The sequence below is a fragment of the Gigantopelta aegis genome, chromosome 7 (genome assembly GCF_016097555.1).
Source record: "Gigantopelta aegis isolate Gae_Host chromosome 7, Gae_host_genome, whole genome shotgun sequence".
Lineage (NCBI taxonomy): Eukaryota > Metazoa > Mollusca > Gastropoda > Neomphalida > Peltospiridae > Gigantopelta > Gigantopelta aegis.
The window spans coordinates 16,111,042-16,137,147 of record NC_054705.1 but is presented as its reverse complement, the minus strand read 5'-3'; the positions used below and the strand labels follow the sequence as shown (position 1 = coordinate 16,137,147).

The following is a 26,106-nucleotide window of genomic DNA, read 5'->3' as shown; positions in this document are numbered from 1 at the left end:
GGCATGTCCTGGATTGTCAACTGTCGGCCACATACAGAGGCCAGGCAAGCGAACACCCTGCCTTTTATACTGTCGGTGTTCATGTTGCACGTGCAGACAACGCACGTGCAGTGGTGACATGGGTTTGCACGTGGCTGCGTGTTTGCGAATATTCACATTTTGGAACTTATTGTACAGTAGCTGCGTTTTATCGAATGTAACCATGGGAATGTGTTGGGACATGCAATGACCTTATATTCACAAAGCATGAAACCGGTAGGAAAAATAAAATCGGAGTTATAACCCATTTGTACCCTTTTGCGTTTCTTTTTTTTAAGAGTATATATACATATATATATATATATATATATATATATATATATATATATTATATATATATATATATATATATATATATATATAATATATATATATATATATGTATATGTATATGTATATGTATATGTATATGTATATGTATATGTATATGTATATGTACATGTATATGTATGTATATGTATGTATGTATGTGTATCTGTATGTGTATGTGTATGTGTGTATGTGTATGTGTGTATATATATATATATATATATATATATATATATATATATATATATATACATGTATATATTTATATATATATATATATATATATATATATATAGATATATATATATATATATATATATATATATTATATATATATATATATGGGAATTATGGCTTACAAAGCAGTGTAAAATGTTTTATGTGTGTTACAGCGGCAGAGAACAAGATCCACCTACATGCACATATAGCAAATGCACCAGAGAACATTAAGTACATTATTGTATCATAATCTTTAGTTCACAAATACTGAAAATATGTTACCAACGCAGCTTCGAAATCTTGGAATATAATGGCATTTTAGAAATCATTTGTCAACTTCTGGAATATCCTTGCCAGAATACTATTCAGATTGTGAAAAGTTCCTGATTGTGGTGGAATTTATGTTGCAGAGGACGGTCAACCATTCTCATTACACAAGCCTGGTAAATCGTTTTGACATTGCAGTTATTCAGGGATACCCATCACGTCACTCAAAATATAATACGTCACACCTCTATACTCCCAATAGGCGCTATTTCTCCCTCAATTATGGACCGTAGACATAGTTCTATTTTTTTTTATTTTTTTTTACAAAATATAAATAAGACAGATTATTTGTAATACCAAATAATCCCATTTAATGGCAGTAAAATATATCTACGTTAAAGTTAACTAGGGGTTGAGACCCAACAAAAAGCGCACCCTTTTCAAACTAAGGGAGATAACTTTAAATGCATAGATTGATACTAGCTATATAAGCGCAACACATAGAAATATCAGTCTCTCCCATCGATCAGCCATCACGACAGCTAGTTTTTAAAATTTTCACGAATTAATCGAATGCCATCCAGAGGGAAAAAACGACCATCTAACATTATGCCAGGAAATCGGAAAAGAAAAGTGGCTGCTCAAGCAACTACCGGGAGAGCGAAGAGGAGGATCGCCCAGCCGGCGCGTTATCAATCGACGTCGGAATCGCGTGAAGCACGGATTGAAATCGACGAGGGACAAAGGAGGAGGACGGAAAAAGATGACGGCGCACCAATGATTAGAGGGGAACAACGAGATGACGGGCAAAGCAGGAGAGAGGAAGAACGGATCGAGGTGGAACGAAGAGCCTGGGGCGGGAAAACTTCAATCCAGTTCGAAACGGGCGCCGGCCGACATGGGACAACGGGGGAGTCAGGGACAAAATTTGGGAGGGTCAATATGTAGATTTGTGCTTGTTGAACAAGTCCACTCGGGAAATGGAAGCCAGTCAAGTGGGGAGTAGGCGAGCTTGTTTTTGAGGAGGGGAAGCTGGTCATAAAGAACCAGGCAAAAAACGGGTCATTTACGTCCATAATTGCGTGGATGTCGGCATTCATGATTTTCATGAGTGTGCTGTTGGAACGGAGCTCCCAGGAGGCTCAACAGTTGTTGAAATACATGAGGGATGTAATGATGTTGGCTAATAGAAGTTCGTCTTGGCCGTGGCATGACGAACAATTTTGGATAAAAAAAGGCTAGACACCCAGACAATTCATGGGGGGTTATTGATAACGAACTGTGGCTGCTATGCATGTCGGGTGTCGGGGCGTGTTAGGCAAATGGGAGGGGGCCAGGCAAGCAACAGCGGGCAGTCCAACCAGACCTTTCGGGCAACCCAAGGGACTAGCCCCGTCGGGAGTGGGGTCAAAACATGCTGGGGGTTCAACAAAGGAAAATGTTCCTTTGCCAGGTGCAAGTTCATGCACTTATGGGGAAAATGTGGTGGACGCCACCCAGCTATGCAGTGTAAGCTGTAAGGACCTTTACACCTTAGGAAAATCCCCGATTCACACAAATAATTTGGCTCAGCAGTTACAAGATTATCTAGATAAGATAGCAGCACAGGAATTGATAGAAGGCTTTACAGAGGGTTTTACATTAAAATATCAGGGGCCAAGGGAGGCAACCGAGGTGAATAATTTAAAAAGTGTAACTCAGGCCCCTGACATACATGTACTTAGGGACAAAATTGAAAAAGAGATTTCATTAGGTAGGGTGGCAGGACCATTTCCAGAGCGTCCAATAAAAACTTTGAGAACTTCACCTCTGGGGTTAGTTCCAAAAAATGATGGAGATTTTAGAGTTATCCACCACCTGTCATATCCCAATGCAGCATCAGTAAACGACTACATCGACCCTAATTTTTTTTCCGTGCATTATGCAAACATCGATGAGGCAGTGCAAAAAATTCAGATGCTAGGAAGGGGAGCCTTGCTAGGAAAATCTGATATAAAATCTGCATTTCGACTACTACCAGTAAGTCCAGGAGATTTTGAGCTTCTCGGTTTTAAAATAGACGGCAGATATTACTTTGACAAATGTCTGCCTATGGGGCGTCAATCAGCTGTGCATTATTTGAGAAGTTTTCTACCTTTATTCAGTGGGAAGTTGAAAAGCAGTGTGCAAAAGTCACCAGTGGTTTTACATTACCTAGATGATTTTCTTTTTCCGGGCAGGAGGGGATCAAATGAATGTCACATGGTAATGGAAAGTTTTCAGAATGCATGTTCCAGGTTAGGGGTTCCAATCGCGTTAGAGAAAACTGAAGGCCCCAGTACACTCTTGGTTTTTCTGGGCATCGAAATAGACACACAAAATATGGTTTTACGACTATCAGAGAGAAAACTATGGGATTTGATGCAACTCATAACTGCTATTTTACAGAAAAAGAAAATCACATTAAAAACATTACAGTCATTAATTGGGTCATTGAACTTTGCATGCCAAGTGGTAAGACCAGGTCGGGCTTTCATTAGGCACATGACTGATGCAACAAGAGGGGTTACTAAACCACACCACAATATCCGGGTTACTCGAGGTATCAAGGCTGCCTTGGACCTATGGTTAGACTTCTTGAAATACTACAATGGGGTCACTGTCATGCCTGATTTATTCTGGACAAGTAGTGACTCGCTGGAATTTTTCACTGATAGTGCGGGAGGGAGAGAAAAGGGATTTGGAGTTTACTTCCGGGGTCATTGGGCATATGGGTCTTGGCCTACGGAATAGTGGAAAATGGGGCTGCTTTGAAACATAACATTTTTGGAACTCTTCCCAGTGGTTGTTGCAGTAACAATTTGGGGCAAAAGGCTGCAGAACAAAAAGTTGCTATTTCACATTGACAATGAGGCAGTAGTAGTTGTGATCAATAAGAAAACGTCTAAATGTGCCATGGTAATGACATTATTAAGGAAATTGGTCCTGATAACTTTGCGAAAGAACATTTTGTTAAAAGCCGTACACACTGCGTGAAAAAAGAATGTAATAGCAGATGCTATTTCTCGTTGTCAGTGGGACAAGTTCCGGAAGCTGACACCAGAAGCAGATTGGATTCTCGCCAAGATACCTCCACAGGTTTGGCAGCTTTGACAGCATAGGCAAATAGGCTTTTAAAAAATTCTAAGGCAAGTCAGACATGGAACACCTACAAAACTGCAGAGAAGCGGCTAGAAAAGTTTAGACTGCAACTTAATTTGTCTCCATTATGGCCAGTGCCTTTAGAACACTTAATCCATTTTATTGCTTATCTGTCTCTGGAACAATTATCACCATCCACCGTTCGAACCTACATTAGCGGATTAAGTAACTGGCATAGATTAAATGGGTATGGGGACCCGACAAAGCACTTTGTAATTTCAAAGCTCCTGGAGGGATTTAGTAGGGGGAATACTAGACTGGATGTACGAAGCCCCATCACTTTGCCAGTCTTAGAGAAGATAGTGGCAGCATTATCACATGTTTGTTCGTCTCAGTTCGAGACTGAGCTCTTTGCAACAGCTTTTAAGTTGGCCTTTTTCGCATTCCTACCTGTGGGGGAAATAACATCTGCTACACGAGGTGACATTTCAAACAGGGCTGTCGGGGTACATCATGTTAGTTTAATTTTCAGACTGGGGGAACAACTGCCATATCGGGTAAAGCTTCTCATAAGAAAATCTAAGAATGACCAAAGGGGTAACGGCTATTTACTGTACCTGGAAAGATTCACAAATGAGAACATCTGTCCAGTTCTGGGGGTATACAAATATTTGAAGTCAAGAAATAAGACTGGTTCTCCCCAGTTGCTGACCCATTACAATGGGGTATCTGTAACCAGATACCAGTTTAACACCATTCTCAAATGGACATTACAGTTTATAAATAGCAACGGCCAATGTTACAAATCACATAGTTTTAGGATAGGAGCGGCAACGGAAGCCGAGGAAATCATAAAGCTGTGGGGCCGTTGGCGTTCAAGGGCTTACAACAGGTATATTCGGTTTCCACATAAGTAATTTATCAATGTTAATTTATTGATTGTAGGTAGGCATGAAGTGTGGATTATAGGATCGTCAATAGTGTATTGGGCAGGAATCCAGGCGCAAACCAGACCAGGTGGAGGTAACCTAGGGTTACAACAGGCGGGTATAGGTGTAAAATGGTATGGGAATAGGGGAATGCGGTGGTCGCAGTTGGATCAGTTTATTTTGGGTAAGTTGCAACATCAAACCCCACCTAATTCCATGATCTTGCAACTGGGGTCCAATGATATGGTTACGATTAAAAACAGGGTCCTTATCCAGGAGATTACTTGTTCAGTTTTGCGACTGAGGTCACTACTTCCCTTTGTAAGGATCATTTGGTCGAATATGTTGCCTTGCCTCTACTCTATTGGCATGGAGCGGAACATCCAAAGCAGGTGGACAAAGCTCGGAAAAGGGTAAACAGTGCAGTGAAAGCACTGGTCCTTGCAGAGGGGGGGGGGGGGGGGGGGCAGTGATTGGGCACCCCGCTGTGACCGTAAAAGAGTTGGAGTTGTTCAGGCATGATGGAGTGCATCTGTCGAGCAAAGGAAATGGGGTGTACCTGGATGGAATGCGGGGTGCCATGAAAGCGTTGCTTTTGGGAGAGGGAAAGGTTTTTCCATAATTGAGGGTATGGGTGGAGTGGATTTAGACTCACTCCTGTGGTGGGACCCTCGGGGGACAGCTACAGAGCTAAGGTTCATCTGGCCCAGAGTTAGGTCCTACCTACTGGACAGTAGGGGGACAGGTCAATATAAAGGATTCACTCGAGACTGCCTGAGGGATCCGCTCCACCTTCGGGGCCGAAGGGGAGTTTTCAGCTTACCTACGATTGCCGAGGGGGCAAGGTTAATTGGATACGCTCGACCTTTGGGGCCGAAGGCGAGTTTAGCCCACCTACGTTTGCCGAGGGGGCATGTTAATTAGGGCAGTTAACAGATTGGGAACCTTGGCTCGCTGACTTGCCACATACTCTCTAGTGAGGGCAGTCAGTATGTCCCCAGGGGGTTCTGTTATAGGTAATAGCTGCGGCCAGGGTTTATCCAAAACATTAATGGTTTGGGGGGGGGGGGGGGTTCACCTGTACATAAAGTAAATATGAGGGCAAGTAATATGTAGTAGGTAACATGTATATATTAAATTGAAGTCTGTAATAAATATGTAATATGATTCCTGCTTGTTGTGTATTTTATCTCGACATTAAGACAGATTATTTGTAATACCAAATAATCCCATTTAATGGCAGTAAAATATATCTATGTTAAAGTTAACTAGGGGTTGAGACCCAACAAAAAGCGCCCCCTTTTCAAACTAAGGGAGATAACTTTAAATGCGTAGATTGATACTAGCTATATAAGCGCAACACATAGAAATATCACTCTCCCATCGATCAGCCATCACGACAGCTAGTTTTTAAAATTCCCACCCCACCCACCGCACAAAAATGTATTCAGGATACTGCTGCTGAGTGTTTTATTTTGCAGATACCAACCTTCGAAGGAACCAGGGAGCAATCCATCATAGGCAAGTGCAGTACATACAAGCATATTCACATCAAGGATACCTGGTTACAGATCGAACATTTGGACTTTAATTGTGTTATTATTCTAATTATGTTATTATTCTAAGGAATTTCTGAGAGTTATACAAATCAATTGTATATATTTTCAGATACTAATTGTTGGGTCATTAATTAGGCCAACCATCTTTAAACAAAAAATAATATTTACTTGTTTTTCATTCAATCTAAACATTGTATACTGTGCAGAATAACTGGGTTTGCTAAGTTCCTAAATTTGTTCTTGTATACTTGACAATGACAATGTATTGCATTTATAGCACCTTGAAATTAAGAAGAAGAAAAAAGGAGTAAATATAATAATTTTAGTGAGTTAAACATCATATCGCCAACTATTTTAGATTGTGTATACCTGTTGGAACACCCTTTACTTCTACTTCACACAGCTTTAGGATATGAAAGCCGACCTCTGCATCCTTTTTGCTGATTCTGACGTATCTCCCTCGCGGAGATGGATTACACCAGAACATGACGGATCTGTCTACTGCCAATGTTTTGTAAGAACATAAGCGTGGCGCATCGTCATGGCGAGATTGTAGAACTTCGACATGGAATTCATTATGATAATGACCTAAAAGGTAAGGTGAAATTAGTCAGTTGTTCATCAGTCAAATAACTATGGTTTAGTCAGTTAATAATTGGTCAATGACAGTGTATCTATATGCATGATGTATACTGATGGAAAAATCCAAGGAATAGCACATATCCTAATAGAATCTGGGGGAAAAAATGTTGCAGGTTTTCACATTACCATATTGTTGAAATCAAAGAGCCAATGATTAATAAATCAATGTCCTCTAGTGGTGTCATTAAACAAAACAAACTCTTATCTTTATCTTGTTTACTACTGGTCTGAACAGGTAGGGCAGAAACAAATTTACACCATCCACCTTTTCCACTGTACAACCATGTTCCAAAACATCAATGTATGTTACCAAATGCTTGTATATAGGAAAACATGAACAACTCGGCAGGGGTTTAGGGTTTATTCTGGATCATCAATCGGGTGGGATATGAAGATCCCTGGTTCCAAGCATACGTTTAGACAAATACATACACAAACAGAAGCATAATACTGGTTGTCACCTACATGATTGTGGCACCTTTAAAATTATCTGTGAATGTTAGTTGCTGTCAATAAAAGCTTGTCTTTTCATAAAAGTGGCCTGTTCTCCTTGAATGTCATTAGGCTTCTGACCAGGAGAACACAGAAACAATGACACTGGGCTTGCAAAAACTGAGTTGACAGTAAGCACAACCCAAGCCCAGAAAACCAGAGAAAGCTGAAAACAAAGAAAGCCTGCACAAGTATAACCTGACAGAATAAAACTATGTGAACAGTGTTTTAAAATAGTACGTGTGTAGTGAATGTAGTTTAAAACACCCGGTTACATGTACAATATAATATTACAAGATAACATGGGAAAAATCCACCCAGAGGACTAACCATTCAAAAATACAAATCGTTTTAATTCTTAACCAATTACTAGAACTGAATATGTGATCCACAATATAATATGGATTCTTACCTGGATGTGAACTGCATAGTGAGACCTTAGGCATACATACACAACCTGCTATCCTACTGAAGTGGCGACTTTGTAATTATAACCATCACATGAGTGCACATTGCACGACAGTGTGGTATGACTTCAAGAAATAAGTTCAAATTCTCTAAGAACTAATAATTATTAAGCTTTGACTACAACTCTACTCAAGGAAATTCAAGTTGACAAAATGGAGAAAACAGATATTTAAAAGAGGTTTCGCCATGACTAAAATACGTTTACAAAAGCTGGTGGTTTAGATCAATGTGTCAGAATAATATTTAAATCTGACCTTTGAGTTTTCCTTAACTTAACCTAAGCCACCACTATTATTTTGATTTAGATACAGCCAATACATTTTTGATGACATGTACTATTAAACAATCAAAAGCACAAAGTGTCATTACACAGGATTCGGACCTACTGGTATTTAACAGCCTTCAACCGTAACAGTTCAGCCATCAGGACGTCCACACCAAAAAACGGAATCCCAATTAACCGTAGTTTAGAATATGTGCTGTAAAACTGTGCTGGAAACTAAAGAACAGTTTTGTATTAATTTATGACCATTATTAAATTGCAACACAACTAATGGCACACTCGTGGACTAACAATCCACCAGCAGAAAAGGTTAATATATAATATTAACACAAACCAAAAAATAGTGTTTGGTGGACGTTCATAACGTTATTTAAACTACAACATTTTACCTAATGCCATCCCATGCACTTCCACGTCACACAAAGCAAGAATATTGGTAGCTGATGCATCGGATAGTGGTGCCTTCCTGATACGGACATACTGTCCTACCAAATTTGGCCTACACAGGAATGTGGTTGAGTTGGTTAATGAAGTATTTTGGTAATGGCATATGGGAGGCGAAGCTTCATTATATGTCTTCATAACTTCAATAAAGAAGTTCCAGAGAGGCTGACCTAAAGTAAAAAAGAATAAATAATAAAACAAATAAAAAATTACAAAAGAATATATAGCATTAAAAAACCCAACAACAACAACAGAATATAGCATCATTCCATATAATCAAGCAAGATTCTCTCTCACGGTTTTTGACTCTTGAATTTTTATATTGATGTTGAACATCACTTTATGTTTTGACTTACCATAGTTTGACACCCAATAGCCGATGTACTTTTCGTGCTGGGGTGTCGTTAAACATTTATTCATTCGTTCGTTCATTCATTCATACTCTCTCACAGTAATACACTTGTGTGTGTGTGTGTTCATTTATTGTGCCTTTGTCCGTCAGTCTGTAAATTTATGTTTTGCAGTAGTACTTGATCCCAAGGTTTACAATACATACCACCACAACAAGAAATGTTGTGGACAATCTGAACTCCTGATATAAGTACGTATTGTTCCAGGTCTACCATCCACCATGGAGATTTGTCCTGTTCACTTGTGTAAGAGTAAGAACCATTAAAGTTGCAGCTGTAATTTCCATCGACAGCAAGAGAAGCTGGCTTGCCTCCTTCTGATGATTGAAAGGCACGCATTCCTCTTGACCAGTAGGGAGATTTCATACCCGGGTGAACTGTATGAAATATTGGTAAAAGAAAACTATTCACTATATGTCAAAGTATTCACTATATGTAAAACAATTCTCTTCAAAATGTGTCATTGTAGATATTCTAAAAATCCCATATTGGTCATACAAAAATCCTCATTGTATGCCACAATGATTTATTATCGGTAAAACAAACTTGTCAGTATATGGTACAGTAGATGGTCAATAGATCTAATGCTGGTAAAATGAAACTCAACATTTGTCAAAATAGATAGTACAACATTATTTCTGATTTGGTGTTATGACGTCACATGTTATTTTCAGTGACTATGAATGAATAACGTCAATGATAACACTGGCCACGGTGGTGTCGTGGTTAAGCCATCTGACAAAAGGCTGATAGGTGCTGGGTTCGCAGCCTGGTAATTGTTTGTTTGGTCATATCTTTTGAATACTTTTTTTTTTTTACGTTTCAAAATATTTCGTCTATATTTTTCAGGTGCAGAACAAACGAACAACAGGGACTTCTGGCAGCCCTACGCCTCACAGGTACGTCGGAACGAACCGGAATTTTCGATATATACAATAATAAATATGCTATATATAATATTGGCAATTACCATTATTCCTTATATATGTATATAAATGTTTAACATTAAGATAATTTTAAAGTCTTATTTATATATAGCCAAAACAATGTCTATATGATTATGCATATAATATATTTGTTTTAATGATGATAAAATATTTTGATTTTATCTAATTAGTAAAAACTAAGGAATAAATATCTTTTGAATACTAGTAATTGAAAATTTTTTCAAAAAGACAGTTTTTCTTTCTTTCCTGCCCAAGACATCATGCATTATTTTTAATGCTGCCCTCAAGAACGTTTTATCTGGCAGCTCCATCGTCTTTGCTTTCAAACTACAGTAAAACCCTGCAGAAAGCTAGCTACCTTAGCAGTAGTCAGAGGAAGCTACACGCTCACAACAATCCATTTGATACCAATGTTTAAGAACCCTGTCTAAAACGTTTCCCACAATTCACAAATGACATAGCATTTCTAGAGATGACTAACCTATTCATGATGATATTCTTTAAGCCAAAACATAAATATGTCCTAGGTAACATGGCAGACACACAAACACACAAACGCGTGCGTGTGTACACACACACACACACACACACACACACACACACACACACACACACACACACACACACACACACACACACACACACACACACACACATACATACATACATATATATATATATATATATATATATATATACTTAAAGAATTTGACAACTGCAAATTAGATGTAAATGAATCGAGGTCACGGCACTAGATTTATTGCCATTTAACAAATGAAGAGTTCAGGCGCAAAACGCGATATATCCATTTTTCATTTTCAGTAAAAATGGATTTTGTAATTGGCGTATATCGCGTTTTGATGAAAAAAACGGGATTTACCCAATACAATTTCATAAGGATCAATCACGTTTTACAGCAAATCAGCGGGCCTACGATTAGCCCTGGTACTGACATACAATAATGGCTTTAGCTAAAAACTAAAAAGAAAATGGTTTATATCGCGTTTTGCGCCCGAACTCTTCAAAAGTACTAGGGTGACACTCCATAATTGACGTATACATTCATAGTCATCAATAAAAACATTTCATTAGCAATGTTACACTGAAAGTTATCCAGTGTTCAGAAAACAAAAGAAAACCGTTAAGCACAGAATATTTTGATGTAAGGATATACAAAATGACGTCATTTGAGTTTGCCCTCATTTCCATTCAAAACAACACCGCGTCACATATTCTTACGTCATTTGAATATCTTGTAATGTCGAATATATTGAGCACCCTTTCCCCTCAGTCTATCTGGTCTAAAATTATTACACAAGTATATGGTATGTTCTTGCGCAAAATAAATAAGAAGCGAAAACAACATGTGTGAAGTTACATTTATTACATACCTTCTTTTATTTTTTTACTAAAACAGTTTTTTAATTTCTTAAGTTTATTAATCAATCCTCCTTTCATGGATTTTCTTCACGTTACGAATCACACTGCGGCAATCCTGGTTAATGTTTCAAATACGATGTGACGTAATTTGTAAATCAAATAAGACATCAGTAATAAAAAGGTACTAACTCCAGTAAAATTAAAGATGGAATTCCTCATTTACAAGTTCCGGTCCAGATCGCACATATGTGTGATACAAGATAACTTTATCAGTTTGAAAATGTCTTCACCACTATAGTTCACTTACGTTTTGCATTTACTATAGTTTTAACACCCGATAGCCGATGTACTTTTCGTGCTGCGGTGTCGTTAAACATTCATTCATTCATTCATTCATCCATTCATTTACCACTATAATAAGATTGAATAGGTATGTATTATTATTCCAGCTTGTGTGTTGTACTGATTTTACGAAACGAGTGTCAGGATTTTTGTATTGCCCGAGCGAGGATAATACATGAATCCTGACACGAGTTTCTTACAATTAGTACGACACACACGCGAGTGTAATAATTTCTTCATTATCGATATTATTATTGTTGTTGTTTTATGAATAACAAGGACAGTCTCAAAATGTTTCAACCACCGCTAGAAGGAGCCGACAAAATGATGTCATATTTCACATTCAAAGTCTGAGCTAGGACGGAGGAAAACAACGTCATGTTATGACGTCGCTTCCCAAAATGATGTCATTTCACTTGTCATTACACGTGTGTTTCATATGGTTATTATTAACTCGGTTATGTTCAACCATGTGAATGATAAATCTACATATTTATCCAATAGCCACTGTTTGTAATCATGTTCCAATGATGTATTATATGATCGAAAAGTGATCGTTTGGGGTCTACTGATATGATTACCAACATATATTAACTTCAATTGTTCCTGCAGTTCAGACGATCCACTGGAGGCAAATGTGTTGGTTTGGGTTTGCTTTCATGTGTTAGTAAAGAAAACTAATACTAACACATAAATTAGCAATTCCTTATAATGGAAATCATTCTTATATTTGTAACAGACTGTGTAATCAAACGTTGACCGGTTGATGCAAACTGACCATAAATTCTCAAAAATAACTGTTTACATTGGCATAATATGATGATTCAATAAGCCAATGTGATAAAGCTACTAAGAACTACTTATCATGTGGCATTAAACATTATTGATTGTCTAACTTGCTTTTCATGCTCCTATTGTGCATGTGCATGTGTGTGTGTGTGTGTGTGTGTGTCTGTGTGTGTGTGTGTGTGTGTGTGTGTGTGTGTGTGTAATATAACAACATTATAATGATCCTGCCCTAAACTAATTGTTTTATCCCGTTCACGTTATCTTCTGTATGTCCTTTACTCATATTTTCTTGTATCTAATGATATTTTCTATTTTAAATATTTCGTAAAAGGTAAATGATTCATTGTACATTGTTTATATCGAAACAAAGTTCTAAACTCGATTCTCTCGTTTTAAATGAAGAAATAATCAAAACCACCTTGTCGTCACTTCTTTCACACAACGAGGAATTGATTTCCATCAATAAGTGTCTCTTTCCTGATTTTCACGTATCGTCCTCTCATAGATGGGTTACACAAAAACGTTGCAGTTGTCCCTATAGCGTGTTTCTGGTAATGACAGACAGAAGGCAAATGTTCATAACGAACATGCATAATTTCAACGTAGAAGCTGTGGAGACGTAAGCTGAAAAATACTTTTACTTGTACAAAAAGGTCAGCCTTCATTTTGGAGTCAAGCTACCGTGTTGTAAGCTGTAGAAGTGTGGTTGACAACTAATGTTTTGCCAGGCACACAACGCCTGCCCATTGACAAAATACTTATTGTGATATTAATTCACAACCAGAGTACGGATGTGACTGTCCCTGAATGGGATGGTGGCCCACTCGGCCTGCAAGGCTGCTGCCAGCTCGGGCAGGGTCTGGGCTGTGGATTTTGTTTTCGCTGTTCGTTTTTTGGGGGTGTTTGCCACTGAACTCGTCCCATAGATTGATCAATTGAAAAATAAACATTCAAATCCGGTGATATCGATGGCCAAGGAAGGACATTAATGTTGTTCTTCTGTAGGAAAGCCGTTGTGAGACGTGCTGTGTGAGGCCTGGGGTTGTCATGTTGGAACGCTGCGTTGGCGTTGGCCATAACTGGAACGATGTGTGGCCGGAGGATCTGGTCAATGTAGCCCTGTGCATTCAGGTTGCCCTGCACGTGGACCAGGTCAGTTCTGCCAGTGTGTGAGATGGCTGCCCACACCATGACACTACCCCCGCCGAATCTGTCCACTTCCTGCACGCAGTTTGCCGCATAACGTTCACCACGACGCCTATACACGCGACATCTTCCATCATGACGTCGGAGCAGAAATCGGGACTCGTCACTGAACCACACCTGTCTCCATCGCAGTTGAGGCCATTGTCGATGAATCTGGCACCACTGCAGTCGGATTCGACGGTGTTGTGGGGTTAAGATGACACCCTCGAACTGGACGTCTGGCACGAATTCCTACCTCACGTAGGCGGTTCCGTACGGTCTGGTCGGATATCCTGCGCAAAACCTGGTATTGCTGCGGCTGTGGAGGTGGCAGTAGTCAATCGTTCCCGAAGGTGGCGTACCCGGATGTAGCGGTCCTGCCCGGGGGTAGTGACCCGTGGTCGACCGGATCTAGGGAGGTCACGTGTTGATCCATGTTGCTGGTAACGGTCCCCACAGTCTGGAGATGGTGCTTGGGGACACATGGAATGCCCTGGCAACGGCCGTTCTGGATTCGCCTGCGTCTAGTCGCCGATGGCATTGTTTCTCTGCGGTTCACTGAGACGTGGCATGTCCTGGATTGTCAACTGTCGGCCACATACAGAGGCCAGGCAAGCGAACACCCTGCACTTTTATACTGTCGGTGTTCATGTTGCACGTGCAGACAACGCACGTGCAGTGGTGACATGGTTTGCACGTGGCTGCGTTTTTGCGAATATTCACATTTTGGAACTTTATTGTACAGTAGCTGCGTTTTATCGAATATTAACCGTGGGAATGTGTTTGGGACATGCAATGACCTTATATTCACAAAGCATGAACCGGTAGGAAACATAAAATCGGAGTTATAACCCATTTGTACCCTTTTGCGTTTCTTTTTTTGAAGAGTATACATTGTTTATATCGAAAAAAAGTTACATAAACTCGATTCTCTCGTTTTACAATGATACTGCATTCGATAATCATTAGCCTACCTCTTTCGCCACCCCTCACTTCTACTTCACACAACGAAAGGAGATCATTTCCATCAATAAGTGTCTCTTTCCTGATTTTCACGTATCGTCCTCTCATAGATGGGTTACACAAAAACGTTGCAGTTGTCCCTATAGCGTGTTTCTGGTAATGACAGACAGAAGGCAAATGTTCATAACGAACATGCATAATTTCAACGTAGAAGCTGTGGAGACGATAAGCTAAGAAAAGAAAAGAAAGAAAAACACTTTTACTTGTAGCAAAACAAATGACAGCCTTCATTTTGCCATACAAGCTACATCGTGTTATAAGCTGTAGCAGTAATTGGTATTCATACATGTGTAATGTTTTGCAGTTAGTTCAACACAACGTTCTCTTTCTCTCAACCTTTTTATCTAGACAAAATACTTATTGTGATATTAATTCACTACTAGCTTAGTACTATCTGTATATAATGCACATGTGTACTGTAGAACTGAATGGCAGTAATGTATGATTGAGTGTAACATGGTTAACTTCCTTATAGAATGATGTTGTTTTTTGTGGTTGGGTTTGTTTTGTTTGTTGTTGTTGTTGTTTTGTGGGGATTTGGGGGTTTTGGGGGTTTTTTTGGTTGTTGTTGTTTTTTGGGGGTGTTTGCCACTGAATGTACCTTATACATAATAAAGTTGATACATATTGATAAAATAAACATATAAGAATAACAGTAAAAAAAACCTGTATATTACTAATAGATATTAATTAAGAAGCATCACATCTCCGGCACCTCATGTAGGCTGTGCCTGAGGTGCGATACATCTTAATACTATGGTTGACAGGTAACCACCCTATTACGATAGGTAGATGTAGCCAGGTTTTTGTTAATTACAACGGACAAACCGTGAGCTGGCATCTGATTGACAGGCAGGCGTGTATGGCATAGAGTACATGACATAACTCGACTGAAAGTCTAACTCGAGCACCGATTAAGCAATTTAAAGAAATTATGACTGTAAAGATGAGAACGCCTGTCTAGTACTAAGTTTAGTACTATTGTCACTTGGACTTCGCTATGACCTATTAAACATTTTACAGAAATTAACATTGCCGAGAGACGGTCAGCGTTGTGAGTTAAGCAGCTGGGATAGCCTTCGTTTTGTTCAGTGTTGTTTAATTAACATAGTTGAGAGGTGGTCAGTGCTGCGATTTAAGGAATTGGTAATCGTTCACCAACATCGGTAGCACAGCGGCTAAGCTATCAAACTGAAGGCCGGAGGTGCGATGCTTCTTAATTAAATATCACCTATTACTATTATAATTCTACAAATCAGTTATGTATATTTTCCAATACAACAATATCAGGTAGCATTATCAACGTTTTAGTTCTTGTAATACGTCATTTTAATTCGTGAGACTACATTTTGGTCTAGTAGTATGGTTTAATGAACGTATGATGAAAAGTCAATTTATGCAACATGATTTATTGCTTCACAATTCACCTCAGAAAGGCTAAAAAAGAAATACTGTAAAAACGGATTAAAACTGCGACAAAGTACGATGACGGACGAAAACGGATCGCAACAGGTCACTTGATTATTTATTCAGGTGACCTAAACAAAACATTACTCTTTTTGTTGCCTAACCTGCACAATTATGTCACAATACTCTTCTATTTAATGTTTGCCTGTATTTGTCTGACCTAACAACGTCAATATGCCTCTGTAGTGTTGTTTTGTCTTCTTTGTGTATTTTCTTTATGTCACCTTACTTGTACATTAATATTGGTATAACTCCATTGCTACATGTATAGTACATACCACAACAATCCATCCGGTTGTAAACCACAACCATGTCCACCATTATAAGCACTTCCAGGTCTACCAGCCACCATGGATGGGAATCTCCAACCGCAGTGCTTGTGCAGGAACCATGATTGTAGTTACTATCATTGTTTCCATCAACAGCCCGATCAGCTCCTTTGTCCCCGTATGTTGTCGACTGAAACGCTGGCCTTTTCCAGGCCCAGTTGTAAGAGTCATGGGCTGCAACAAATGAATGGAACATTGCTAAAAACACCAAACACACACGTATGGAGAGACATACCTATGTCCAAACAAACATACTTACATGTACGCGCATATACACACCCAGTGAGAGACACACACGTACATACATATGTAGTGGTCTAGGAACTATGAGCAAATAGATAACAGGTTTGTGTCACTGCAACGGTTTTAACGAACATTTCTGAGACCAGAAATTATTTTAATATTCTGTGCCAGCGCATTACATTCTGTGTTCTATTCAATGTTTCCAGAGCCAATTAAGTGAGTAAGGGATGGACCACATGATTTGTAGGCCCACCTTCTCCCATCACACACGCACACACCAATGGATTCACCAATGATCGTGTATTGGTGCTGGTGGTTAACAGAAATGTTTACAGTTACTACATGTTTGATTTCAGGTTACTTTTATTGATAATTTAATATTTATCACAACCAAGTTAATCCATTTTCAGATTGATGCACTCTGCTATGGTTAAACTTAAAATGAATGAATGAATGTTCACCGACACCTCAGCACTAACTATACATCGATATTGGGTGTGGTTAAACTTAAAACAACACATAATAATAAATAAAGAACAATAATAAGAACATACCTGCACTCAAGCAATTTTTCTGTAGATGGAGATCCGACAATCTACCTGGACATACTTGAGAATATACTCGGACATATCTAAACATCTGCCCGGACATATCCGAGGATAATGAAATTGGTTGAAGAAGTTATAGATTTTTAAAAACAATTGCAAAACTGGTACTGAGAAAAATGCTCAAATCCCTAATGGAAAAACAGACAACTACTCACAAATGATTTCCATAATCTGTAATTTTAAACATACGTACACATCACATGAGAAATATCACACATGAAATATAAACAGTCAGTCAGAGTTCTATATTAGAACTATTGCAGAAAATATTCCACTAGGACCTATTTAGACAGATTCCCTCTGTTGTGCTGTAGCAATTGCGTCCTAACAAGTGTAAATCGTCAACTGCCAGAAAGAAGGGTGCTGATGAATAATGAGTTCTGTCCTTGCCGGCATCCAAAGCTGATTGTTGGATATTCGAGAGAGGAATGGGGAGCATGTGTGGAATGTGTTTGATGCGTAATGGTAGGTATTAGGGTAGCACCAAACTGCACTCAACGATACGTTCCAGTCACATAGACAACATTAATGTATTTTACTAAACCCACCAGCCCTTCGGGTTTGTGATCCTTGAGGTACTCCGTGCCTTGGTGCACATTGTGCTCAGACTAAGACATATAGCATACCACAGACGTGCTCCATATGTACATCTGTACTGTGAAGCATGCGGTCATGTCAACTTCATGGATCTTCCTCAGTGTGCTTTAACAAAATTGGTTCAGGTGATAGAAGTAACTCCTTATGTTGTCTTCATGGCTGCCACGCCTGGGAAGAACTGTAGCTCTTCCATCTTGTCCACAACTCCTTGGACTAGTTCTTGGTAGCCCTGTCCACTTTTACTGGGCAGGAAAGCAAACATACACGAAACTGCTAATAGCCTTCAAAAGTGGCATGTGTCACGCAGAGCTGTGCAAAGACGCTTGGTCCTATGGAAAAGTTGCCATCTAGAAGAGCTGCTCCTCTGCCACATAAACCACAACTAGGTGACGTAATCATGGTCCACCGTGTCCAAAATGGAGCAGGGCCTTGCCATTACTCCTCTTTTCAGTGCCTACTCCTCGGTGGTGTTCACTTTTGAATCCTTAGGAAGACATCTACGTCGCTGACGCTGCAGGTTTTCCTGACAAGTGTGGATGCCACTGATGTTCACATGGACTATCATTATGACTCTTTAGAAACAAAATGACACACTGCATAACACTATTTTTGGTTCCTAAATTCCTAAAACTGAATTTGTATTTAAAGGGTTAATCAGATCAAATAAGAGCCATGTGTGTTGAGAGGATGCATACCTGGACTAAAACATATCCTGGCGTTTTAAAAAATTAAACACGTGTCATTTTAGAATTAATACAAAACCATGATTATTTCTGTTAACTGTGGGCAACCATTTTGTTTCCCTCCAAAAAAATCCTAAGAATAAATGCATACTAGTAGTAGTACTTTCGAGCAAAAAGCTATTACTTACAATAATCAAGTGATGATTTTCCTTTCTTTGAAATTATTTGATTCGTCATTTCTATTATTTTAGATAGGACAGTTTATTTAACCATGACAAACGCTCACATAATTATTTACAGTAATACATTCTGTTGGTTCAAAATGTTCATTATCATTTTCGCAGTTACAGACTATTTGTTACAGAACATTTTAATTTTGTTTAAAATTATGGTGATACGGATCGTGATCCACTACATACTAATGACATAAGTGCCTACATTTTCAACACGCCATTAAATAAACACTATGACAAAAAAGAAAATCACCACGGCACATCATGATGTTCATACTGCTGGAACATATTATGTTTATGTCCATATGCTGATGTCCCTGCTAGTTTGATAATCTATCACTACTGTAGATAGTGTTATCTTCATTGAGCAGAAGCTTCCATCCTTATAATTATGATTATATTGTTTCTGTTCGCTTCTGCTTTTGAGAAAATGGCCACAACAATGGGGCCAAATAGATGAAATATTGATCAGTTGACAGAAACGAAAGAAGAAATGTTACAATGTATAGTTGAAGTGACTTCACACCTTTGTTCACTATAGTTTGCTACTTTTTTTAACGACAGCCAATGAATCTTAACCAAAAAAAAACGTACTACATGATCAAGGCCGTATATGGGCATTTTGCAAAATAGTGGTCGATTCTATAAATCTATATAGTGCCTCGTCTAGAGGACAGCCAATCCCGAGGAGATCGTTCTTGCCCTGCCACAAAGAGGACTGATACTCCTAGACTGTGTTTACTAAATCAAAACTAGCACAGAACAGAGCCCATTGGGATAAGTACAGATGCGATGACATGCACTCACCAATCACTGTCACTTCATCTAAAACTATGAATAAAGCTGGTCTGACCTATGACACTAACACATGGGGAGGTGAGTATAGTAAATGGTGCCTCTTAAGTATGTCAAAGGTAACCACTGAACACACAGGTCGGGCTGGGTAGTTTTTGTGTGTGTATATGCCACGGAAGCTTCACGCACACCTGTCACGGGCTTAATCTCTGACTTTCGCCAGTGACTAAGTAGACACATGCATACAAACATAGATACATACATACATGCATGCATATGTGCACCCCTGCCTATACGCTCATGAACATCACTCTAGGTGAATGATCCTAATAATTCAAATCATTTCAAGTACATATATTTGCAACTGATTACATAATCGAAAGTCCAAACAATTATAACAGATCATTGATATTCAAGTTCAAACAGATTCCCTACAATGTTTGTGTTGACAGATTATGATGATCCATCCGTTGTGACATGACCTTCTATGGAAATATGCAGCCAAAATATTGCTTTCCTAACCTGGTTTTCTGCCTTCTTGTTGGGTGATCGGGTAGGGGTGGGTTGGAGATAATACGAATAAAAAGTTTACCGACATAGGATAATTATTTTATCTTGTTGAAGTTATTTTTAACATTCTCTTCTTGTCTTGACTATTTCATCTAATGACGTTTTTCCATTATAAATATTTTGTAAAAGGTGATATCTTTCATCTGGCATATTTTATATTGAATATTATATAGATGTCAATAAATATAATAGTTTCGCAGTTTATATTATGTTTATATGATCAACGAAAATTAAAATTAAATACAATGTAATAATTAGCTTACCTATTTTCTTACCCTTCACTTCTACTTCACACAACGTAAGCACATCGTCGTATGTAACCGGTTTCTCTTTTCTGATTCTTACGTATTGCCCTTTCAAAGGTGGATTACATGGACACTTGACAAATGAATCCACACGTTGTGTTTGGTGATAACAAAGGGAAGGCGAAGATCCATCTTCATGCTGCAGAATTTCAACGTAGAAATCGTGGAGACGATTACCAACTAAAAGAGTAAAAACAATAAAACAAATTAGAATACTTGTACTTGGGCATTAGGTGTAAAAGTAATTGATAATATCGATATTATATGTCTAATGTCTTGAAACAAGTGTTGCACGATTGGTACACATGTATTGTCATGTTCACTGAAACAGCACATTGTATGAGTTATCAACTCGGTTTGCTACTAAAAACACAGAGCATAGATTTTGAGTGTGTGTGTGTGGGGGGGGGGGGGGGGGGGTCTGGTTGTTGGGTGTTGTTTGCTTTGCTTTTTTTTTTTTTTTTTTTTTTTTGGGGGGGGGGGGGGGTAATATACACATAGACGCATGCATACAAACATAGATACATACATGCATGCATGCATACGTGCACCCTTGCAAGTACTGTAACCTCACTGTGTATTTGTTGCTCTTGGGGTGGTGCCTAGGGTCAATCACGTGAATTATTTCTTATTGCCTGAGTATATCAATCATGTACCCATGTCATGAATGTCTGGTTATCCCCCTGCGCGTGCTGTAACCTCACCGTGGTGCAGGGGTGTAACATTCTCTTTGAGAATGGCCAATACAGCACAAATTGAAGTTTAGAGTAAAATTTGGTGTCCGTAAAATTCTGTGATATTTGTATTTGTATGTTTGCACAGTTCTTTACACTGTTTTTGTTTAAACCTTGAATTTTTATGTTGATATTGATCATCACTTTATTTATTTGCATTACCATAGTTTGACACCCAATAGCCGATGTATTTTTCGTGCTGAGGTGTCGTTAAACATTCATTCATTCATTCATTCAATCTGGTTATCCACAGCATCATGTCCCCATGTTGGACTCTGTGGTGGGTAGGGGCATGGTTGATGAATTACTTCAACTCTACTATGGAATCAAAGCAACTTCAAACTTTTGATGGGACCCTGAAAAGGGTCCACAACAAAGTTTCAAATTATTTATTGTCTGATGAAGAATCTACGTCATTGAACGGTGAGCCTAAAACAGTTAAGAAATTGAGGAATGGCTCATTGTTAGTTGAATGTTCAAAAGAGAGTCATTCTAAAAAATCTTCTTAAATCTAAAATGATATGCAATATTTCTATTGATGTTAGTCCTCATGCAAAAATCTCTCTTCACAAGGGGTCACATCAGTCAAGTGGATTAAGGTCCGTCGGAACAATGAACTTGTGGCGACGAATACCTTGATCCCGTCATTCAATGTGCCTGCATCTCCAAATTCAGGTAAGCAGGTTACTTGAATATACCTATTGTACCTTACATCCCCAACCCTTTACGGTTTGAATACCGACAGAATACATGTCATAACAGATTAACATGTGTTCGTTCTGGTCATTTTGACCATGACCACAAAATACGTCAAAATGATATATATACCAATTGTAAGGGGAAACATTTTGCGTGCCCAACGTGGAAAATGGAAAAATGGGTGCAGTAGGTAAAAGTAGAAAAGTGTCTCTCTTTCAGTGATGCTAGAAACATTGTAGAGTCCTCAACACATGTGGCATGCCACTACTGTCAATATGGCTATTCAAACTGATTTAACGTGGCCCAACAGTGAGGATACATTTAAGAAGATTTCACACCAAAAAAAATGTAAAAAACCCAGACTGCTAAAGTTGTTAATAAACAAGATTCATTGTCCACTCAAGTGTCTTTGAATTTGGGGATCCACCAGGAGGCTCATCGTCTGGGGAGCCAGGACCCAGTAAGCCTCCGTCAAGAAAAGACCCCCCAAAAAAACAGAATAAGGATTCTGGTTCAGGACAACTGAAGAAACTGAAAAGCAGTTGATTCCAACCAATAATCCTTTTGAAATTTTGTCTCTTGAGGATGATCACATGGATTCATTGCCAGATGATTGTCCGCAATTACAGAAACATTTCACAAGCCAAAGATTATTCCCATACTTCCCCCTAATAACTAATTCAGTCATTCAGTGAACCGCAGTGGGCTTAGGCCCAATTTTAATTCAAAAACATAATCATTGTGCAGTGTGTCTTTAGGAAACTTTCTTGAAGGACACTGATCATATTACCATGAGTGGATTTAACCTTTATCATAAATTTCAAGAAACTGAAAATACAGCAGCTAGGGGTGTTTCTATTCTTGTTCATGAAAACATTCCTGAGAGTGTAGTGACATTGAATACTACTTTACGAGCTGTGGCTGTAACAGTTACATCTCATAAACTATTACTCTATGTTCAGTTCGCTTGCCACCTCGTAATCATTTTAATTTTAAACCAAGGGAGCTTCAAGATCTTATTAACCAGCTCCCTACTCCCTTTATTAGTATGGGAGATTTTAATGGTAACCACACTTTGTAGGGATGCGAGGATCTTAATATTAGAGGTAAACAATTGGGAGATTTACTTCTAAAAAATTACTTACTTTTATTTAATGATAAAAGTCATACATATTTTCATTCCACTAGTGGTTCTTTTACTTCTATAGATTTAACCCTGTGTAGTCCTTCACGTTTTCTTAATTTCTCCTGGAAAGTTGGTCCAGACCCTTGTGGTACTGACCTCTTTCCCATTAGTTTGGAGAATGATGGATCTCCATCACTTGAAAGGGTTCAAAGGTGGAAGTTGGTGAAGGTAAATTGGGATCAATTTCAGCATCTGTGCAGCACTAGTCTGCAACAATTTGTCATTACTCATACTGATGATCCCATGTTTTTGTTCACTTCCATCTTGAAGGATATTGCAGATGAAACTATTCCTACGACTTCGGCAGTACCAAAGCATTTCAAAAAACAATGCAATTTCATTCAAAGAGCAAAACAGGTTGCTTGAGAGGTTCAAACGTGAACCTACAGCAGATAACCTGAATGCATTTCGTATTGCTAGAGCTAAAGCTCGCAGAGAGATCAGAGTAAGAAAATATCTTGGAGAAATTTTGTCTTCAAGTTGAATTCACAATCAGTGAAATCTGTCTGGAATAGGATCCATGAAATCGAAGGTAAAGAATCCAATAATACAGTTCATCATTTGTCTGTCAATGATACGGATGTTACGTCTCATTGTGACATTGCCATGCAATGCATTGGCAGACAACTTTTCTCATAATTCGTCTTCTGTTTTCAGTACAGATGCTTTTGCATTTCTAAGAACTAAAGCTGAAAGGCAGTCCATTAACTTTTCATTTGAAAAATGCTGAAGCATACAACAGGCATTTCTCTATGGATGAATTGCAGGATGATCTTCGTAGAGCCTATGATACTTCAGTAGGACCAGATGAAATTCATTATGAGTTATAGGAGCATTTACCTGAATCATCATTGGTGGTTCTTTTCAATATTTTAATAGGATATGGATTTCTGGTGACTGGCAATTATTTTTCCTATTCTTTGTCAGGCTGAGTGGCTTCACATTGACAATCAATGATGCGAACATATAAAGAGGGTAATTCTTCATATTTTGTTTGGTGGTGGGGGGGGGGGGGGGGGGGGGGGGGGGGTGGGGGAGGGGGGATTTGGGGGAGGGTCTTTTTTTCCTTTTCTTTTTTAATACGATTTTTATGTCAACTTTTGATGTATAAATAACGTTTTCTCGAATTGCGAATCAATGAATGAAAATATGGTTTTCACACATCACAAGTTGAAATAAAAATTATATTCGAAAAAACCCACCTAATTATTGGACAATTTATTTTAAACACCTTTCCTTATTTTTCACAATGATTTTCATTACTTGTAAATATCATTCACTTATTCGATCGGAAATGTGATGCCATAATATATTTATGGCAATGTTTCGAGAGGACATTTTCAGAACATTTGCTAGAAAAACGACTTTTCAAAAACATTTCAATCAAAATTGACCTTTAAATTAATAAGTATTTAATAGGACTACTGTGAAAACACACCTGACATCTGTCCAAAACAACAACAAACACAAACATCAGTGGAAGTTAAAATTATTAAAAGGACATTGTGCCATCATAAATGTAATTGGGCTTCGGATACATTTAGTTTTAGATGTGTTGCGTCATTGCGCTTCATATATGATTGTTTAAATTACTCTCTCTCTTTTTTTACTGAATAGTGCTTTTATGGTTTGTGCAGATCTATATATTTCATGGCTTTATAGATAATATAGTTAAGGATTGTCTGTTATTTCTTTTACTTACTTCGGGGTATAGATAATATATAGATACATGCATGCATGAAGACAAAACTTGAAATAAGTATTTACAATCCTGTATGCAATATAACGTTGTAGTACTATAATTATGTTTCTTATGTTGGCCTTCAATATTATTATTTATGTAACACCATTGTTATAATTCATACCATTAGAGTCTTCCCGGTTGATAAGTACGACCTCTTTCACCTCTATAAGTTGTAGCAGGTTTACCATCCACCATGGTTTGGCATCGTTCATCCCAGTACATGAACAGGAACCATGATAAAAGTTGCTATCGAATTTACCATCAACAGCCCGTTCAGACCCAAAGTTCTCATGTGTCGATGACTGAGAAGTAGGCATTTTCCAGGCCCAGTTTTGGATACTTGTGTCTGCAACAAATGAAGGGAACATCAGTAGAACAAAATTATTAAACATGCGCGAAAGTCAACTACTTCAAAAGCAAAAGTTATTGTGACACACAAAGATAATTGATCATGTTTTTACTGCCGTGCATGAAACGTTATAACATGGAAAGAGAAATGTCCGAAGGTATGGAAACGACCAATACTCCATGAAAAGGGCGCACCTGACATAAGCAAATGAGCCACGTCACTAGATGGGGTCCAGAGGGAAGTTCACACAGTCAGTAGCGAGTGTGTCCACCTTGAGCATTGATACAGGCCTGGCACCGTCGTATCATTGAGGTCACTAAACGCTGGAAAACGTTCCTGGGAATGTTGCTGGCTGGAACCTGTTTCACAGATGCGTGGTTCGGATCCATGTGTCTTGATGAGGGGTTGTCACTGGTGCATGGTCGGCCGCTACGGGGACGGTCCCTGACCTGGTTGTTTTGTTGATATCGTTGCCATAAGTGCCATATGGTGTTTCTGTGGACGTTGAATTGATGTGCGACGTCACTCTGCGAGGTCCCAGATTCAAGCATCCCTATGACTCGCCATCTGTCATTTTCACTGATGCGTGGCATGACGAAATTGCATCAAACAGTTCACTAATGGTGTTTTTCTGACTTCTGGACTTCTGAAGGCTGCACAGAGTAGCAATGATTTGCGACTGTATGACTGGTCTTTTAGGTGAACACTGGTTATGAT

The 26,106-nt window shown here is 38.7% G+C and overlaps 1 protein-coding gene across 1 annotated transcript in view; it reads right to left on the bottom strand.

Annotated features, from left to right (window-relative positions):
* The window catches only part of LOC121376881, a 151,773-nt gene that overhangs the window by 52,493 nt on the left and 73,174 nt on the right, over positions 1-26,106 (bottom strand). Inside the window, exons 14-20 of the mRNA XM_041504667.1 lie at positions 25,162-25,386; positions 20,636-20,857; positions 16,593-16,817; positions 14,799-15,017; positions 9,328-9,558; positions 8,717-8,941; positions 6,812-7,030 (exon numbers count right to left, since the gene is read on the bottom strand). Of these exons, the coding sequence (XP_041360601.1) occupies positions 6,812-7,030; positions 8,717-8,941; positions 9,328-9,558; positions 14,799-15,017; positions 16,593-16,817; positions 20,636-20,857; positions 25,162-25,386 (1,566 nt within the window). The remainder of the gene's footprint in view (positions 1-6,811; positions 7,031-8,716; positions 8,942-9,327; positions 9,559-14,798; positions 15,018-16,592; positions 16,818-20,635; positions 20,858-25,161; positions 25,387-26,106) is intronic.